The following is a 20,052-nucleotide window of genomic DNA, read 5'->3' as shown; positions in this document are numbered from 1 at the left end:
GGTTCGTAGGGTCAGCAAATACAATCAAGCCCCAAGGGAAGCTGAACATGAGAGGGTCCCCGATCCCAGAAACCCTAGAGCTTAGAGAATAGGACAAACAAGAAACAAAGCCAAGGGAACAGTCCGTGCTGAGGTACAGAAACAGGAAAGCACGTGGAATTTTCAGGGAAGGGCAGAGTTCATTTTGCACTGATCTGTGTGTGTGTGTGTGTGTGTGTGTGTGGAGGGGTGGGTGGAGAGGTCATGGCAGGGAGGGTAGGAGTGTAGAAAGGCAGGCAGGAGACTGCTTCTGAAGGGTTTGATGTATCCAGCCAGGGAGTTTTAACTGGCTCCTGTAGGACATTGTGTCTAAAATGTGTCACAAGAATAATTAAAATAAATCTCCAACTTTTAATGTCACATACTGTGCTGAGTGCCCTCCCCATATCAGTTCATCTGATTCTCATTTCAACTCTGTGCGGTGGCTTCTCTGGCCGTCTCCATGTTACAGACGGGGCCATCACAGCACAGGATGACCTTCTGGCCATGACTGGGCTTGTCCTCAACCCCAGGCAGGCTGCCCCCACTGTTCGAATTCCTGGGCATGTGTAGTGGCAGAAAAGGAGTGTAGTAAAATGCTTTGGGAAACACCTGCATAAATGCTATTTTTTTTTAAAGGTGTCGAACTCAGTGTTTCACAATTATTTTAGCCTTCTGTAAAATCCTCTTTGAATTGTTTGGAGAATAAAATGCTGCCGTGAGATGGGGAGACATCTAGGGACTTCAAGGCAGAGTGTGACTGACATGAACACCTTGCATTTTCGGAAAAGAACCAAATAGCAGAAAGAGAATGAGGATTGGGGTGACAAGAAGGACAGAGATGCTAGCTGGGTGAACTTAATAACCTGGCTACGGGAAATAAAATGAACTCCTTAGGAAAAATTTTTTTTTTAATTATTTTAAGTTCAGAAAAAAAATTGGGTATGAATTTCTGGCAAGGAACTTTTATTAAGGGAAAGACATAAGATGACAAGGCTCAGAATATAGTTAAAACACGTTTGGATTAATGGATGTCACCCATTTCTCCAAATGAGATGTTAGGTGGAACTTAAGTGGAAAAAATAGACCTGTTATGTTTGCAGAGGGGATGGTTATCTGGAACCCCGGCTCCTTGTGGCCTTCCTACCTTCCAATACAGTTTGAGAATCACTGACCTGGGGTAAGATAGGAGTAGTTAACATAATGTGTCTTATGACTGATTCTCACATTTTAAAAATAATTGCACAGAGAAGCAGCAGGTTTCATGGCTGTGAGAACTGCCTGACTTTGAGTCCTGCCTCTGCCGCTTACCACCAGTGTAATCCTGGATAGTTACGGAACTGCTCTGTGCCTCAGTTTCCTCATCTGTAAATGGAGATGGTAAAGTAGCAACCTCCATGAGTTGTTGGAAGGGTTAAAAGAGTTAGTTTTGTTAGTTGTTAGTATTACAGAGCCTGGCACTTGGAGGCACTCAATATGGCAGTCTTCTCTGTGACACATCACATGGGCTCTCTGGACTGTGACACAACCCTTCCAAAGATGGGGCTCTGACCCTTTTATAAATCTGTTGGTTTCATTTTTAGATGGCTTGAATTATTAGAAGCCGTGATCATACATTGAGCCAAAACTCTTTCAGTTCCTTGAATAGTTATTAAGATTGTATAGTCCACTAGGATAGCCACTGGCCACATGTGTCCATCGAATACTTGAAGTGTGGCTAGTTTGAACTGAGATGTGCGGTAAGTATGAAAATACACATCGGATTTTGAAGATCTAGTATGAAAAAAAAGTTAAACTATCTCATCATTTTTATATTAGTTACATGTTGGAAGCCTACTGTTTTGAATACACTATTTTAAATGAAATTTAAAATTAATTTTATTTCTCTGTGCTTTTTAAATGTAGCTGTTAGAAAATTTAAAGTTGAAGATGTGGCTTACGTTATATTTCTACTAAACAGTGCTAGGCGCGGCAAGGAGGCCATGTTAATAGTAATAATGACTATCAAGAATTTTATTGGAATATAAGGGATTCTAATAAAATGTAGAAATCTGCTAGAATTATTTTCTTGAGGGATACTCCTGACTCTGCTTTTAATTAGAGAACCATAAATGGAGGAAGAATGAGTAATTTCGCAAAGGTACCTTCATAGTTAAACTCTATTCAAGACAGAGAATCTATTCTTGAGAATGCTGAATTCGATAACTCTTGGACCTCCCTTAAGACTAGACTGACAGCTCTGGTTTTTAAAGGAGCCTAAAAAAGAATCCCTGATCATTTCATAGGGTGGGTGATTGTCCTCAGATTTATCCCCTTGTTCTTTTGCAAATTTATATTTTCGTTTGAACTCAAAGGTGATTTATGCCAAGCTGTGGGCCACATTAGGAATGTCCCACATTTTGCTATTCTCATAACAGCTAGAGTTTATAAAGATACTGAATCTTGACTAGCTTAAGTGAACTTACATTAAGGATATATCTATGGTCTGATTTTATGCTAATCTTTTGGGCATTGGTAACAACGTAATGTGCAATTATAAGAGAATTCGGTTAAATGGAATACTTCATTTCCTGGCCCTGTCTGATAATAGTGGAAATTGCTGTGTTTTGGAGCCTGCTTCCCCTTATCCATATACGTTTGTATTTGCAGTGGACTAAAATAACATTGATTAAGAATCAGCTGAAGAAGACTGCGGGAGAAATGTCTGGTCTCTGAATTTTGTATTGCTTTTTGTCTGTATAAAGATTATAACGTGAAATCTTACTAGCTTAACGTCCGTTCTCTGAGGCAACCTGGCACCCGTGTCTGGTTTCTAGATACAAGAGACTGTAGGTGAAGTAATTTCCCCCGTCTTAACTCGTAAGTCTTCATCTTTTTGTATATTTTGAGTGAGCTGTACAGCCTCAGAAGAGTGATTTTTTTTTTTTTTCTTGGTTATGAGGTTTGCTTCTTGGGTCGATGTGACTCTGCAGTGTCTTTTCCTCTACTTTTGTGAAAGATTGGCTAGGAAAATGAAGGGGGTGCAGTTGTTAATTATAGACGTGTCAGTTCCAGAAATCCCAGACCTACCCAGAGTAGAGGTTGATTGCACACAAGTTGTTTTTTTACAGTCATCCGACTGATGTATAGTGGTTTATTTTCCAAAGCCGTTGGAATGTAATAGCGTGAAGTGCCGTTTCAGAGCCTGCTTATAGTTATCTTTTGAAGTATTTTCCATGCCTCAGTGAAAGTTTTAATGCCTGTATGTAATTCCTGTATATTTTATGTGGAGCTACACCAACTCTCTGTTTCTTAATTTACAACTGAAGCACTGGGTATGACAGGCAACCAATTACAGCGTAATGCAAGATATTTTAAACGTTTGCTTCTGGATGATTAACTCTCCAAAACGCTTGAGATAAGATCATGGATTTAATCCCTGGCCATTGCCAAGACTGCATCTGTAACCCTTGCAGATAGCATGAAAGATGCATCTTTGGTCACAAAACTGGAAAAGCAAAATCCTCAAAAAGAATCTTCCCCTAGTCACAGCTAACGTGGGGGATTCCACTATCTCTGCAAATAAATGAACAAACAAATCAGAACACCCCCAGACTATTTTTAAAGGCCTTTATTCACTAGAATCTTTTTCCTGGTGCTTGGATCTTACTTTGGCACTAAAATATTCACACACAAATCTGCCGCTTAAGAAACTAGCATATTTTTGAGTGCGCGCATACATTTATGCTTCCTGTGTTAAAATGAGAAACTCCAAAGCAAATAGACCAGGAAACTACTCTTATGAAAATGTCATGTTAGTGCGTCTTTCCTTACACTGTTTCTTAGTAGTGCATTTTTAGTCATTGATTCACAGATGGGGTTCCTCTCCCTGGGCACCGGTTCGTCTGTCTTCTTTTTCCTTCACTGCAGTGAGCTCACTGCAGAATTCAAGGTAACCAGACCCATTTTCTAAAGAAAACTAGAGAAATAAAATGGGATTAATAGCTCACCCAGAGGTATCGTGAGGGTTCGCCAGACCTGGCTGATGTTTGGAGCTTCAGAGATTAAACAAAACTGTTTGGGGGTATGTACTCGGGCAATATGATGGGATCTTTCTGGCCACGGAGGAGGTGGTTTCTGTTTGGAATCATCTACCACATTCTCCTAAATCATGGGGCAGTGGTTAGCAGGGAAGCTCAGCTTTCAGAATTCAGCTGGAGTTGATGGCAAGTCAATTATGAACCAGCCTGGTGTGGTCTCAGCTGGGCCTGAGGGGATTAATGGTCCCTTGGCTAATACACAGGAAGTTGATTGATGCACTTGTTGGTTTAAGTGAGAGGTTAGTTTCTGATGCTATTTCCTGAGAGGCACTGCGTAAGATACGGCAGAATAAACTCGTGCTGCATCGTGAACTTAAATAGAGCAGGCTGAGAACTTTGAGACAGAGTCTCTCTCCTCTGTTGAATACTCCAGGGCAGGGATATAGCTAGAGGAAGAATGGGGTGGGGGTGGCAGGGTGGGAATAGTGAAGGTGACTTTGGGCATAGCTTCACAAAATGGTGTGGGGTTAGGGATCTCGTAAATGGATTTTCCTTCCCACCAGATAACTGAATTCAGCACTTAAAAAAAAAAAAGTTTATTTATTTATTTTGAGAGAGAGAGTGCCCTGGAGAGCATGCACACGAGCAGGGGAGGGGCAGAGAGAGGGAGAGAGAGAATCCCAAGCAGGCTTCGCAATGTCAGCATAGAGCCCGATGTGGGGCTCGCTCTCACAAACCGTGAGATCATGACCTGAGCTGAAATCGAGAGTCAGAGGCTTAACCGACTGAGCCACCCAGGCGCCCCTGAGTTCAGTGCTTCTAAAACTGGTTATTCTGGCCTCTTAGGTAGGAACTGTATCTTCCAGGTTACCCGCCTCTCTCAGCTCTGCCTTGTGCTGGACACCCCATTTCTTGAGTAGTAATATTGTAGTAATATAGTTACTCCATTGGATAAATGCATGGTAGCTCACTCAGGTAGTCTGTGTCCTCTGGGGGGGGGTGGGGGGCGGGGAACCAAAACTCTTTTTTGTTTTGGCAAAATTGATTATAGGATGTTTATGCATTTAATGTGGACCATTTCTAATTTGAATGTTACTAATTTGAGTGGCTGTTGTAATTTGAATGAAGTATGATCATGAAATTATACCCTCTGATGTCAGGACTGCTTTTAGTGAAAGTTAATAAATCATGGCTGGCCTGTTAAGCAACTGCAAAGCTTGTCCCTCCCTTTCTCCACCCAGGCTTATAAAAGGGCTTCTTTTCCAAAGAAAATAACTATTACGTAGCATATCACTGTTTATATATATTACCTCATTTATTATATGCAGACTCATTCCTAGCCACCCAAAATGCAGTGACATACCCTTACACAACACTGTGTCCATTTGGAATTCAGTATAATGCAGAACTGCCTTGGGCCCTTTACAGACGGTCTGTTAAGTACCCAGATTACCTCATTTTAAGGTTAGCTTAAGCCTACATCATAGATCCCCTAGGACAGCGTCAGAGCGATGTTCCAGTGTCCCATAAACACCTGTAAGACTAAAGCACATCTGAGCGGAGGGACTATTTTGTGATGATTTTTCTTCTTACATCTTTTAGGTTTTTATGTTACTTACGGGCCTTCCAGCTTCTGCTCTTGCCTGCTTTTTTTCATTTATCTCCAGGTAACCTCTATCCTCTAATTCTGTGGACTATTTTGTGATGATTTTTCTTCTTACATCTTTTAGGTTTTTATGTTACTTACGGGCCTTCCAGCTTCTGCTCTTGCCTGCTTTTTTTCATTTATCTCCAGGTAACCTCTATCCTCTAATTCTGTGGTTCATAGGCATGCCAGGAGTGCTGATGAAAAAGATTTCTTGAGGCTTGCCTGCTTTCATTTACCGATGGTGACGATGATTGATAATGATAGTAGCAGCCACAGAGAGCACCATTCCCGAAGCAGTTAATTTACACGTGCCATGCGCACAGTGGACAGACACGATGTCCCTGATACCCCTCACAGCCTGTGCATGATAGCAGTACGACCCCATCTTATAGATGGGAGCTCTGACCCTCTGGAGCCTCAGGAATTTGTATAGGGTTATTAGGACAGTGAATGCAAGCGCCCGGAGGTGGGTAGACTTCACAGCTCGTCTTCTTTCTACTCAGCCACATTTCATTTCCTTTACGTCATCAGTCACCGTAGAACAACCACCAGGCTCACCGAAGCTGGGAAGTGAACAAAATAGGGTCAGAATTCAGGCAGTTTGTCCAAGTTGATGGAGCTATTACCTTGGTTCTGTGTGTTGGCATTCTGTTGCTCAAGGGATGCATAGATTGCTTATGTGAGCTTGCCCTTTAAAACATCATGGAGTAGGGGCGCCTGAGTGGCTCAGTCAGTTAAGCATCTGACTTCAGCTCAGGTCATGATCTCATGGTTCGTGGGTTCAAGCCCCATATTGGGTTCTGTGCTGACAGCTCAGAGCCTGGAGCCTGCCTCGGATTCTGTGTCTCCCTCTCTCTCTGTCCCTGCCCTGGTCGTGCTCTCTCTCTCAAAAATAAATAAAAACGTTTTTAAAACATCATGGAGCAAAGCTGGGGAAATCATTGCTCCCATCTGAAAGTACATGCATCTGAAAATATCCTTGAGAGTGTTTTGGTCTGTAGCCTTAAGTAGGCAAGGACATGCCTGGTTTTCTAGGGAAGTCAGAATCAAGACTTCTGGTACAGATTTTGGTAGGGTTGTGGCAGGGATTGATCTGTGATACCGCTGATGGGACAGACAGCTGGAGTGGGAACATCAGCACAAGAATGCCTTTGGAAATTAAACATCGAAATGAAATCGTTCTTTTGAAGGCAAATTTCCAGGTGTGCTGTAAATTGTGCTAAGCTATAATTGAAATATAAAAGAAAATTTCAAAAGCGGTGATCTATTTTTTGGTGATTGTTGTGCTAATCCTGAAATCCTAGTGTGAATTAATACAAAGACAAGATTGGATGCATAAAAGTACCTGTTTTAATCATTTAGCACGTTGTTCAAAACTAAACTGGTTGAGGCTTCAAGTGTAAGGGTGAAAATCTTACTTTCATCTATCAAATCCCACCATAATCTGCCAAGAACAGCCACCAGGGGCTCCCCTGGCAGCTGCGAAGACATCCTTCCATTCTCAAAGCTTGATATGGGGGAGAGATTTGCTGCAGTTCATGTATAATGAAGTGGTCGAGGCTGATGTTTTTGAAAGTACTTCATTAAAACTCAAAAGGAGTGAATCAATTTTCCGTTGAAATCTGGTACTGTATGGAAATATCCTGCAATGTGGAAGCTTTCATTTGGCAGAAGGTTTTGTCTTAGGAGTTGAGTACCAAGTTACTTTGCAGCAGGTGCAAGAACTGTGTTTGCCTTTGCCAGCATGTTCCACGTGAGATCACGAGGCATTCAGAAGCCACAGGAAAGTCGGCCTTGAGAGCGTAGGAAAAAAGCCAACCCTGTCCCCACCCCTGCACCCCACCCCCTTCCCAAACACGGGTGCATCAGTACCCACATGTACCAACAGCAGCGATGGCTATGGATACTATATCGGATAGCCCCTGTGGATTGTGTGCATGTGGTTTCTTTTGGCCTGTCCTAAAGTCAGAAAGTAAATGCTGGATCCTCGTGTCCGAACTGGGAAACCAAACGTGGCGTAGGGCATCAGAGTCTTGCTCTCCTGTGCAGTCTTGGGGGTACCCCTGATAAACATAGACTGATGCTGTTTTACTCTTTCGTCTAGACACACTACTTTGGCCTTTGGTTTCTCAGCAAGAGCCAGCAAGCACGATGGGTGGAGCTGGAGAAACCTCTGAAGAAACATCTGGACAAATTTGCTAACGAGCCTCTGCTTTTCTTCGGAGTCATGTTCTATGTGCCAAATGTGTCATGGCTTCAGCAGGAGGCCACAAGGTAGGTGCATTTTTTTCTGTGTTGTGCATAAGGGCGTGGATCAGCTGTGAGGCTTCAGATGAAGTAGATGAGCTGGCTGATTTGGGGGGTGTGTAGGTGTAGGTGGGTGTAGTGGGGGGAGGGTGGAGTAGTTGGGGATTGTTTACCAGTTGCTTCGCAGCTTTAGAATCATTGTTTGAATCCCTGGTGCCAACCCCAGTGGTTCCCTATGATGCTAGTCAGGTAGCAGTGATCCTGAGCCAGTAGAGCATTGTGCCTGGCAGCATAGAAGGATTAGTTGGAGTCTATGGGTAGAGTAGATGGGCTAGAATTTAATAAAGAATTAACTATCTACGGGGCGCCTGGGTGGCTCAGTTGGTTGAGCATCCGACTCTTGGTTTCGGCTCAGGTCGTGATCTCACGGTTTGTGGGTTTGAGCCCCGCATCGGGCTCTGTGCTGATGGCATGGAGCCTGCTTGGGGTTCTCTCTGTCTCTCTCGCTCTCTTCACCTCCCCTGCTCGCTCACTCAATCTCTCTCTCTCAAAATAAAAAAAATAAGCATAAAAAAAAAAAAGAATTAACCACCTAATACTTCTTTATTCTACTCTTGCCCTTAATATGCTCCCAAGCAAAATGTAGCATCAGACTTTGGATTTGAGGATTAAACACATAACTAATGATGGGAGCAGAGTTGAGGAGAACGTTGAGAAGGGTGAGAGTTTTGCTTGTCCTGGGTCATAATAGGAGGAGACAGGGAGCCATCGGTAGAGAGGAGACCTGGGATTGGTCCCACCCTCCTGCTCATTGGCTGTCTTGCCTGGAGGAAACCACCTGCCATCTGCGAAGTGGTATTTTTCCCTTATCTGTAAAGTGAGGGGTTTGCATGTTTCTAAAGTCTCATAGTCAGTGATTCCATGAATGAAGCAGTTGGTGTTGGTTGGTGTTAGTACGGTTCACTTATTGGTAAGAGTTTTCCATTAAAATATGCGGAGGGGTTGTCTTCTCATCAAATGGTTCTTTCTGGTAATAAGGAGAATTACATCAAGCTTCTACTTTCCACGTTTTTCTTGGCTCATGGCATTCAGAGTACTAGGAAGCAGTACCAATAACACACTGCAAAGTAGGAATATTGTATTTGATTATTGCATGTGTGGTTTCTTAGATTTAAAATTTTTATTTTATTTATTAAAAAAATTTTTTTAAGTTGATTTGAGAGAATGAGAGAGAGAGAGAGAGAGAGTGTGTGTGTGTGTGTGTGTGTGTGTGTGTGTGTGTGTGTAAGGGCGAGTGGCAGAGAGAGGGAAAGAGGGAATCCCAAGCAGACTCCACGCTGACAGCAAGGACCCGAACTTGGGGCTTGATCCCACGAACTCTGAGATCACGACCTGAGCCAAGACTGAGAATCGGATGCTTAACTGACTCAGCCACTCAGATGCCCCAAGATTTTAAAATAGGAAGCACTTAAAATTTTTATGTCCATTGTAAGGTGATAGTTTCCATCTTCTTTTTTTTTTTCTTTTTAAAATAAAAACTATTGTTAAATAGGTGGTATTTCTGTCAGCAGAGGCCATGAAATAGCTCACAGCCTGACCAGAAAACCTGTGTTCCATCTTTCAGGTTATCATTCATTTGAAGCACTTGGTTGGAAAGTGTTGTGCACTGTTTTCCGTTTTTTTTTCACTTATGTAGTTTCTTTTCTGTGCACGAAGTTATTAACTCCCCCAAATGGGACAGTTTCCACTGGCTTCTGAATCTTCCTTGACTACTTTACACAGTGTCGGGAACACGGCATTAGGTTAATAAGTACTTGCTGATTCATGGCTCTTGGACTGTGAAATGCAAGGCAGTGGGTAACAAGGAGGAAACGCAGACTATAAATTAAAACATATTGGGCAAAGTTCAGTCTGTAGGAAAAAAACGAAGTGTTGTTACTCTAGACAGATTTATTCTGTAAGGTCAGTTGTTAAGGAGAAGAAATTGAAATAAAAGGTAAGGGACTCAGAAATTGTCCTTTATGAAGTTAAAAAAGGTTGTTTAAGCTTAGAAAAATGAAGGCTTAGGGCCCCCGAGTGGCTCAGTCAGTTAAGTGTCCAAGTCTTGGTTTCGGCTCAGGTCACCATGCCATGGTCTATGAGATTGAGCCCCACGTCGGGCTCTGCACTGACAGTGTGGAACCTGCTTGGGATTCTCTCTCTCCCTCTCTCTTGCTCTCTCTCTCCTGTGGGGGGGAATTCTATGTTAACTCTGGAGCGCAAAATTTGGGCCAATAATAAGTGACGTGCAAGGAGTTGAAAGACTTTGGTTATTTGGCTCAACATGACACAGTTTCTAATAAGTAGAGCCATAAAAAGGTGGCACAAGCACACCTATAACAGGGTGAGCGCCCTGGTTTATGGAAGTGCTGTGGCACTGAGTGGGTAGATGGGGTGGTGTCTTGGAGAGGAGACTGCCATATTGGGTAGGATGTTGGACTAGATCAGTGGTTCTCAAACAGACCAGGGCTTGCTATATTGTCATTACCTGGAGCATTTGTTATAAATGTGGTTCTAGAGCTGTAACAGAAGTCTAAACTGAAATGTCTAGGGCTGTGGATCAGGAGTATATATTGTTTAAAATAAATGATATTCTTCGGGTGGTTCTGATTTTCATCCCGACTTGGTAATTAACAAATTAGTTAACCTCTAAAGCTCTTTGCGGTTTTAGATTTTCCAGGTAAGTAAACTCAATGCCAGATTATTTGACTGTCAATATTTGCATTCACAAGCTGAAACTAAAAGTGTTTTAAATCTCAAAAGTTTGAGTTATAAAGTAGGAATTTTGATGGTAGGGGTTATTGAGACTGGAGATTCGGTAGGACTTCTTTCCTTTTCCTTTAGAATTTCTTTTTTGCTCAGTTAGCTTGGTTCATTTAAGATGAACTTTGATAAGGAGAGAATGAAATCTTTTCCAGCCAAGGTTTTTGAAGCAAACTCTGTTATTGTCATTCGATCAGAAAAACTAGCAAAGAAAACAAAATGTTGAAGGACATTTTTTAGGCTTAAACATGGAGCTAAACTGTATATATGTTAGGTATGACCTTCTCTTCATGGCAAAGAACGTTTAAAGTTAGGAGCTAGGTTAGCATGAGGAGTTGGGGGTTTTTGGTTTTGTGGGTTTTTTTTTCCAGCATTGCAGAAATTTCTGTTGCTCCAAGGAACCCTAAAACTGGAATGTGCCAAGGGACATCAGAGCAAGTGAAAGACTTTAGTTGGGGAGATGAGAAAATAAGCGAGAGAGGTGGTGTAAGTAAAGAAAGAAGAATTGATGGAGAAGGAGGAGAGAGAATGACGTATACTTGGGAAGTGACCCAGGTGTGATTTGTGAGCTGTACCATGGGTTGTAGGCATATAGACTGGAGTGCAAAGGAGCCCTGGTTTGGACCGAACGACATTTTAAAATGAGCAAGGTTCCTGGGTTTGATGTTGGACACGAACAAATGAGCTGAACTCAAGGTGAAGAACGCTACCAGGGCTCCTTAGGAGCCTGTGGGGATCTGAGCCTTCTTGGGAGGTTTTAGAAGCATCAGGGTCCAAACTGAATACTGAACCTGTCTTCCAGGCAGAGCAGCCAAGGAGAAGCAGCGGTGATAGGGCAGGATTCCAGAGGAATGTTTCACAGAAGGCCCCAACAACATTCATTAGGAGCGGGTTAGTGACTAACTCTTAAGCCATTTGCTGTTGCCCGTGTTACCGGGCGGCGTGTGAGGTTGAGATGTGCTGCACCTGGGATCTGCAGTGTCTGACACAAAACAGTTAGTCTTTGTGATGCCCCGCAGAGTAAGATATTTGCATAGATTAGAAATAGGAATCCGTCTTTCACTGTGGGCAAGCCCTCGGAGGAGGCAACCATTCAGCCATCTGTGCTTAAAAAAGTAAGCCTTTGTCTGGAGCCAACCAAACTCGTTTTCACCCAACACGTGTTGGCAAAGGTTTGGCTACTTCTATTTGAGAAGAAAACAGGTTCTATAGCATTAGGAGGGCCCGGCCATGTCTTCTTTCTGAATAAGGAAAAAGAATTTAGCATTAGCACTCTGGTTGTTTGGGGGGATGGGGTGTTTGTGAACGCACATGTCTCAAGATACATAGCAGTGGAAGGAGGATGTATTTAAAAGTTTGTGCTTCATATCTTGTCCCCAGACAGTTCCACCCTTGAAAACTTGCAGGTTAATAGAGTCCTGGGAACAGCACAACAAAAATTTGAGAATGATGTTGATTGCACACTGTTCAAGAAGGTGATTTACTTTCTTCAAATGATCAAGTCCATATTTTTTTAAGTAGAAAACTGAGAAGCTCTTTTTTTTTTTTTTTTGACATTAATTTGGACATACTGTGTCTCGTCTCATCTGGATATGATTTTCGGAGAACAAATGTCTTCATAAGAGAAGGAAACCTGCCGAGGTACTATGATTGAGTTGGAGAAGAAATGGACAATTCAAGCCCTACATTTAGGTGATACTTAAACAAGAAGGCAAAAGATATCAAAAGGAGAATTCACATAGGCATACACACGGAAGGAAAAAAATCTCGGTATTCTTACAGAAGTGCAAAACAGCTGATACAAAGGACACTAGTAGACAGATGGAAGATGAGTCATGAAACCATAGGAATTAAAGAGATTAAGACCAGGGTTTGTTAGCCCCACTCCAAAGTCTAAGATACATTACCTTGGGGCTTTAAAAATGTTAGTTTTCCCACTTTGGTTAAAATGACTCAAGGGATGGGACCACCGTAATTTTTTCCACTTTGCTCCCCCTATTCCTTTCCACCAGCTCTGCTGTTCAGTGAAGGGACTCTTGCTCGCGATTCCTCTCTCCCCATTATGTTCTCCTCCTGACTCAAAGGAAAGATTTTTGTAATGTGTTTTAATGATTTGCATAGCAACAGGCTCAGTATAAACAGAGGGTTTCAGATTTTTCTGGCCACAGAAAGAAGAAAGATGGTTTGTGAGAGGTGGAGAAATTCGTCGTCAAACAGAAGGATACTTAATAATAGCAAGGGGAAGCCAGAAGAGTGCTGGCCAAGGTTACCGCTTTTAGTTTCGCTCTGGGGTTTTTCCAAGTCTTCTCTCCAGCGAGGAAGCTCCTGTTTAGTTTTTTTCAATACGAAAGAGAAAATGTTGAAAAGAGTAATTTTTTTCAGGGTGAATTTAGGCTGCAAGGTGTAAGTTGCTGACCCTGTGGTTTCTAAAATTTTTAATTCTCAGACACTTCTCTTTCACCAAAACATGTTTGTCTTTGCACTGCTCACTGTTGAATGGTACATTTGCATGGTGCAAAGAATCTTCTGATTGTCCTGATGAAATCAGATGACCTTTCCTTCTTTTCCAGGACAGGTTTGTAGCCTGCCTGTTGGGGGGAGGGGGGTGGCTGCCCACCCTCCTGGCTGTGTAGAAGCAAAACCAGGAAGCCAGTGCTCTAGCCAGCACAGCTGCTCCCCTCGCCAAGGACAGGCTTAGCACATCTGGTACATCTAGTGGATATTCCAGGGCTGTGGGACCTGTTCCAAGCTCCCTCTGTCGAGTGGGTGCTTCCTCTGTGTTTTCTGAGCTTCTCAGCCTCACTAGGGCTCCCTACTTCTAGGCTCATGGTTCTTCTGTGCAGCTTCTCAAGTACTGGTCCATGAGGCTGAATGCTAGCCCGCTAGGTTTGGCTTCCCGTTATTATCAAAAGGACTTAGGAAGTACTCGATCTCTGCTTGGGCCCATATAGGGCATTCTTCAAGGTTAAATGAAGTTCCTGCCTGGGAAGAACTTGCTGGACGAGATGTCATTCCATTAACTGGGAATAAATGCCCACGTTGAAAATTGCACTGTTTAGGTACTGTAAAGGGGGGGGGGGGGTGGGTGCGTTTCTTCGTGACGGTGAGTGACAAGGGAGTTAGGTTAGTAAGTTTTTAGACTATCATGGGGGCTCTTTCCCTCCAGTTACATATTTGGGCATATGGCATTGATGGCAAAGCCAAATTAGTTGAAACCTTACAATTCCCATCAAGGCCAAAATGGTATTTTGATTTTTTTCTTTAACTAAGTTTCAGGAAGTAGTTCCAGTGACCTTACAAAAGCTTTCTTCACCTTTCCTTTCTTGTAAATACCAGTGCTGTCCCCGCTTAGGCTCTTGCAATGCGCCTTGAGTGCTATTGTAAACAAGTCAGCGTTCACCCAATGTTTAAAGTGTCTCTTTTAAAAACTCTAATTATGGTAATGTTTCCATTTCCTTTTACAACACCATTTATTTTGTTCCTCCGGTTCTTTGAGTTCTTTTATTATTTTGAAATGTCATTTTAATGGCTGTTTAAAGTTTGCCCTTGGGCTGGGAAATAGGGACTCCCTTCAAGTCAGACTTAAGATTCAGCATGAGTCCGCCTTAGATAATACAATTTGCTGAGAATGGCAAATCCTCTTCTGGCCAGCTCCAGCTGGTGAATGGGAACTTGTTTTCTCTCTCTCTCTCTCTCTCTCTCTCTCTCTCTCTCTCTCTCTCTGTTGATAGTTGAGAACAGAGTTGTTTCTCCCAGATAATTTTAGATATTTTAAGATGCCATTGATACTAGGATTTAACCTTAAACATTCTTCTGGGTGGATAATGTATCGTTTAATGGGATCAAGAGAGGAAAATGGCTGTTTGCAATAAGCAGAGAAGTCTTGAAGGGAAGAACTGCTCCCCAAAAGATTAGTTGATGAAAATGTTAGTTGTCATTTGCGCTATTTTGCATTTCAACTATTATGAAACACCTTTCCCTGCTAGGCACTTTGCCAGTCAGAGAGAATGTGAAATGTACACATCTCCACAGTCCCCCTCTTTTGCAAAGAGCTGTATCTCCAAGCAGCTTTTAATTTCACTTCCATGGATTTGATTTATTGCAGTTTGAGTTTGGCCTTACAGCGAACGTTGCTGACCCTACATACCTCCTGGAGAAGGCTTTCTCACTGTTTTGGTGAAAGCCAGAGGGCCTGGCAAGACTCTTTCAAAACCAGGGCCAGCCTCATGGGCCTGTGACCTGTGCAGTGAGTTACACAGCCCTGTGCTCAGAAAGGCCGTTGCCCCTGGCTTAATGCTCTGCTGGGGCCCTCTTGGAGTTGCTAACAATTTTTGAACCACGGACCCAGCATTTTTATTTTTCACTAGACCCTGTGAGTTATGTGGCCAGTCCCGCCCAGGACAGTGTCCTCCTTGCATCTCTATTCATTCTCTTCTTCTTGTTTTGTTGTTAACGTTGTTAGTTGTTACTCTTGTTTTGTAGTTACTCTTAGTTAAGGGTGGATCTGGGTCTACAGTTACAGGTGTGATCAAAGAGAAAAAGTAAATTAAAAAAAAACCCAAAATGCTGCCTTGGAACAAAAATAAAATTTTCGCTATCTATGCAAATAAGAAAATAGAAACGTGACCCTGGTAACCATTTCTGCTCCTGGACGTGACTCACTGGAAAATCCTACAGTCTGTTATAAAATAAATTTAATGTCCTATAGGGAAGCTGATTGATGAGTGCCTCTCATTCCTCAACTAGGATTTCTTCATGGTTTATTGTGAAAAAAGGACTCTGCGAAGTTTATGTGTCTCTTAATTAAATCAAGAGTACGCCTTAGCCACTGCTTCATTGTTCAAGTCTTCCAGATACATGGAGCTTCTTGTCCAGCTCTCTAACCCCCATGCTCCAGGAAAAAGAGTTTGCAAGATATGCAGGGATGTTGTTAGCTATTTAGGCAACCTACTGCCGCTAGAAAAACAAAGTGTAGACAAATAAAATGAAGTTAACACATAAACATAATCTGTGGTTTTGGGTTTTTTTGTTTTTTTACTATTCTTTCCCTTTAGGGGAGAGAAAATAAATAGTAATAAAAAGTCAGAATATTTTAATAATATCACTTGACATTATTATTCATTGTAGGTGTCCTATAATGAATGGAAAAATCCAAATTTCAGAAGGAAATAGATCAGAAGTGTCATTCATATTTCAAAAGAAGCCTTCATGGAATTCATGGAATGCTAGGGTTCTTTAATGCACCTGACATTTGATTTTCACCCTTTACAAAGCAAGATGTACTTATGTATGTTTTAATCATTCGTAAAGCAAAGTTTTCCCCCAAATAGGTGAAGTAGAATACCCAAAAAACCTTTGCTTTTAAAGTGTTAAAATTACCTCATTTGCAATCATAGGTTAATGTGTATTTGATGATGTATCCTGAACTTTTCAAAAGCAAACAAAAATCATGCTCCCGTTAAGCCATTTTGAAAATAACTCAATTTCTTTTTTTTTAAATTTTTTTAACGTTTATTTATTTTTGAGACAGAGAGAGACAGAGCATGAACAGGGGAGGGGCAGAGAGAGAGGGAGACACAGAATCTAAAACAGGCTCCAGGCTCTGAGTGGTCAGCACAGAGCCCGACGCGGGGCTCGAACTCACGGACCGTGAGATCATGACCTGAGCCGAAGTCGGACGCTTAACCGACCAAGCCACCCAGGCACCCCGAAAGTAACTCAGTTTCTTAAACAAGGGTCCTAATTGCATTCTTTGTGGGTTTCTTGATTTCCAAAGATAAATTTGTTGATTCACTTAGCCATTGATTCCAAAATAGTTTTGTTTTTTTTTTAATGTTTATTTTTAAGAGACAGAGTGTGAGTGGGGAAGGGTCAGAGAGAGAGGGAGATACAGAATCTGAAACAGGCTCCAGGCTCTGAGCTGTCAGCACAGAGCTCGACGCGGGGCTTGAACTCATGAACCATGAGATCATGACCTGAGCCGAAGTCAGACGCTCAACCCACCAAGTCACCCAGGTGTCCCCCAAAATAGCTCTTTATCAGAGTTACATCACAGAAGACTGAGAAAGATTATACATTCAATCCATGAAATAACAAAGATTTGTAATCGAGCATAGATTGAAATTTTAGGATATTCTTTTTTTGGTTTTTTTTTTTTTTTTTTTACCTTTTTTCAAAAACTGAGCAGAACATGATGATCACAGGCACCAGTGTTTACCTTCAGCTGAGGGGTGGAGAGAGGGGAAAACAAACAGAAGCTATGGGAAGAGGTGTTTTGTCATGTCAAAGCATGCCAGCTATGCTCTCTGGATTTTTAAAAGACATCCACTTCCTTATAAAGGATTCTTAGGATTTGTAGGGGTATCATTACAATGGGTGGGATTGTGAACGGTGTGTTCGTTTCAAAATGGGTTTTTGAAAATCTTGGGAGGGGAGGGGAACCCAGGGAGTCAGTGCTTCAGAATCCTTTGCTCTCCCTTTTTCCTGGAGTCTCAGCACCGGGACCTTGGGTCCGGGTTGAGTGGGTGGGGAAGGGAGAGGGAAGGGACAGATGTGGTGTTTTCGTACATCACAGAGGCCCCCAGTGCTTGAGCAGCAGCACGGTCTGGAAAGCACAGGATCCTTCATCGTGCTTTATGGTGAGGCGGTTGTCTGACCCCACCCCAGACTTGGAAACCTCCTCTGTGGGGTTCTGTGGGAGAATGTAGTTTGCCTTCTGTCACCTGATATCATTTCATAATAATAATGATAGCGGCTAGCGTTATGTGTGAGGGGCTGCACTAAATATCCTAAGTGATTATCTTTTCCAGTCCTCACCGGAACCTATGAAGCGGGCACTGTTATTATCCTCTGAAGAAGGATTGTGTTTCTAACAGAAGTTTCATTACTAATGAGTAGAGATTTCGTCCATGAAATAAAGGGAATCTGTTACGTTACTTTGCCAGAAAAATACATCTGTCCATATGTGCCCCTACTCCCCAGCATTTTCCAGAGCAACAGGGGGTTTAGTCTCCACCGAAATGTCAGCAAAAAAACCCAGAGGGCTGAAGTTCCCGTAAGGTCAGAGATGGTAAACGGGTACCATGAGGGTTGATTTGGGTCTACCAGTAGGTTTTGTTTCACCTGGCCATTTTTTTTTCCCCAATTGGATTTGGAGGGGCGCCTGGGTGGCTCAATAGGTTAAACATCCAACTTTGGCTCAAGTCGTAATCTCGCGGTTCGTGAGTTCGAGCCCCTCATCGGGCTCTCTGCTGTCAGCACAGAGCCCTCTTTGTAAAGTCTGTCTCCCTCCCCCTCTACCCCTCCCCTGCTCGTGCTCTCTCTTACACAAATAAATAAACATTAAAAAATTGTTTTTAATTGGATTTGGATGCCTTGTGGTAATACAGGCATAAGCTATATGGTTCACCCCGCTTCCTGCACTGCCCATGGTGTTACAGTTGACGACATTTGCTCTCTTCCTGTGACCTGACTGGTCCTGTGGGCATTTAGACTGTGGCCACTGATACTTGGTCTGTCTGTATAACTTGAAGTACTTGGGTCAACTCATACCTTCTCATTGGCCCAGCTGGTTTTATGCCACTCAGCATCTAGCTGTCTTACCACTTTGGCCACCTGCCAGAGACTGTAGCTGGATATGGGCGTATCATTTCCCTTAAGCACTCATTTGAAAACTTTGTTTCTGTGTAAAATCACTCTGGGGTGCTAGATTACATTGCCCTGTACTTTCTGTTCTGGAGATGTAGCTCAAGTTTTTCGGATTTCCTCTCCTTATTGCTTTCAATATCTGCCTTGTTTTGATTACCCATAAATGATTCCATCCATCAGAAAGGTACCAAATGTTATGTAGGCCAAAAAAAAAAGGCACTGAAATCTTAAGCAAACATGATCTCTTGAAGAAAGTGTCGTTTGCTTCCTATCAAGACAGAGCAAGCTTTACTAGAATATAGTTTTATATCTAAACACCAAACACCACGCATTACAGAGGCGAGGTGTTTCATTTTAGAGAGGAAGAAACAGAACCAAGGAGATAGAGGGACTTTGCCCATGGTCACACAGCTTAGTGACAGAAGCCCGGCTCTTAATTTGATACTGGAACGGTTTGAGGTGAACCAGCCAGACATACATGGCAGAGTCCATGGATGGGATTCACTCAAACTTCCAGAAAGCCTCTGCCCGTCTTCCCCTCCCTTGCCCTGCAACAGCAACGACACACTGGGACTGGAAGAGATGAGTTTTGTCAAAAGGAAGGAAGTAGTTCAGACAGAAGGAAACAAAGGGTAGAGGAGAACAGGCACTTCTTTGGAGTCGTTTAAATGGTGAGCAGTATGCAGAGATTGGAACTACGATGGGTCTTATTTAACGTCGTTATCAGTCATCTGCAGCCCTGGGCACAGAGGGAAAGTGCCAAGCTGCCAGGTGACACTAAGCCCTTTAGAAGAGTGGACAATTGAGACATTGGAAGTAAACAGTAGAAAGGTGTCAGCAAGTGTCACGTTACCAGGTGCGACTGTGAAAGAATGATACTGCTTTCTGGTGCAGTTTGGGAAAGCAGGAAAGCAAGCGAGCAGGAGTAATCATAGGGGGGACATGTTGCAACACGTTTCATTTTACCCCAGCCGAACTCTCTTGCAAGGTCAGCCCGTCAATCTTAGCCTGCAGCTGGGGAGAGACAGTAGACCTTTCGCCAGCATAAAAATGTTTCCTGCCAGCATAAAAATGTGTTACTGTTATGCAGAACAAAGCCCGGCAAATTTTACTTAAATTGAACTAAAAGCAAGTCAGACACATGATACTTTAATAGGAACTCATGGAGATAAAACAATGTTAGAAACACATGTTTTTGACGGTGACAGATGTTTTGAAGGAGGTAGTCAAGACATTTATGATGATAACTAAAGAAAGGAACCCGTAGTTCTAGGGAAGACTGGAAAAGTTCAGTAATTTGGATCCTTGAAATAAAGGACCGACTGTGGATCCTGATGGAAAAATTTGAAGGCAGGTTATGTATCTGCCAGACTGTGTTGTATATTTAGAATGATTGATGGAATCAGCAAAGAACTGATATTTGGTCTAATCTTAAAAAAAAAAAAGCTGGGGATAAAATGTAGTTCAATAACAAGCTGCTATAGTAGGGAGATATTTGTTTCTTGGTCAGGCTCGGTAAACTCAAAATTTACCTACTGTGTTTAAGGTCAATCAGGAAATGATATCAGCACAGCTTCAGAAAGCCCCTATCAGTGTGTTCAGTGCATTAAAGCACCTATCCAGAGTGTGTTTAAATAAAAAAGATCTGTTAGAGGGTAGTGACAGATTGCT

General features: G+C 42.5%; 1 protein-coding gene across 2 annotated transcripts in view; it reads left to right on the top strand.

The window, feature by feature from the left end:
- PTPN14 (protein tyrosine phosphatase non-receptor type 14) overlaps positions 1-20,052 on the top strand; it is a 109,574-nt gene that overhangs the window by 4,371 nt on the left and 85,151 nt on the right. For both annotated transcript variants that reach the window (XM_027074446.2, XM_027074448.2), the window contains exon 2: positions 7,790-7,959. In XM_027074446.2, the coding sequence (XP_026930247.1) occupies positions 7,790-7,959 (170 nt within the window). The remainder of the gene's footprint in view (positions 1-7,789; positions 7,960-20,052) is intronic.

Source organism: Acinonyx jubatus, chromosome E4, assembly GCF_027475565.1.
Source record: "Acinonyx jubatus isolate Ajub_Pintada_27869175 chromosome E4, VMU_Ajub_asm_v1.0, whole genome shotgun sequence".
Taxonomy (NCBI): Eukaryota; Metazoa; Chordata; class Mammalia; order Carnivora; family Felidae; genus Acinonyx; species Acinonyx jubatus.
Note: the sequence above shows the minus strand (reverse complement) of the source record. Positions and strands in the feature narration are given on the sequence as shown.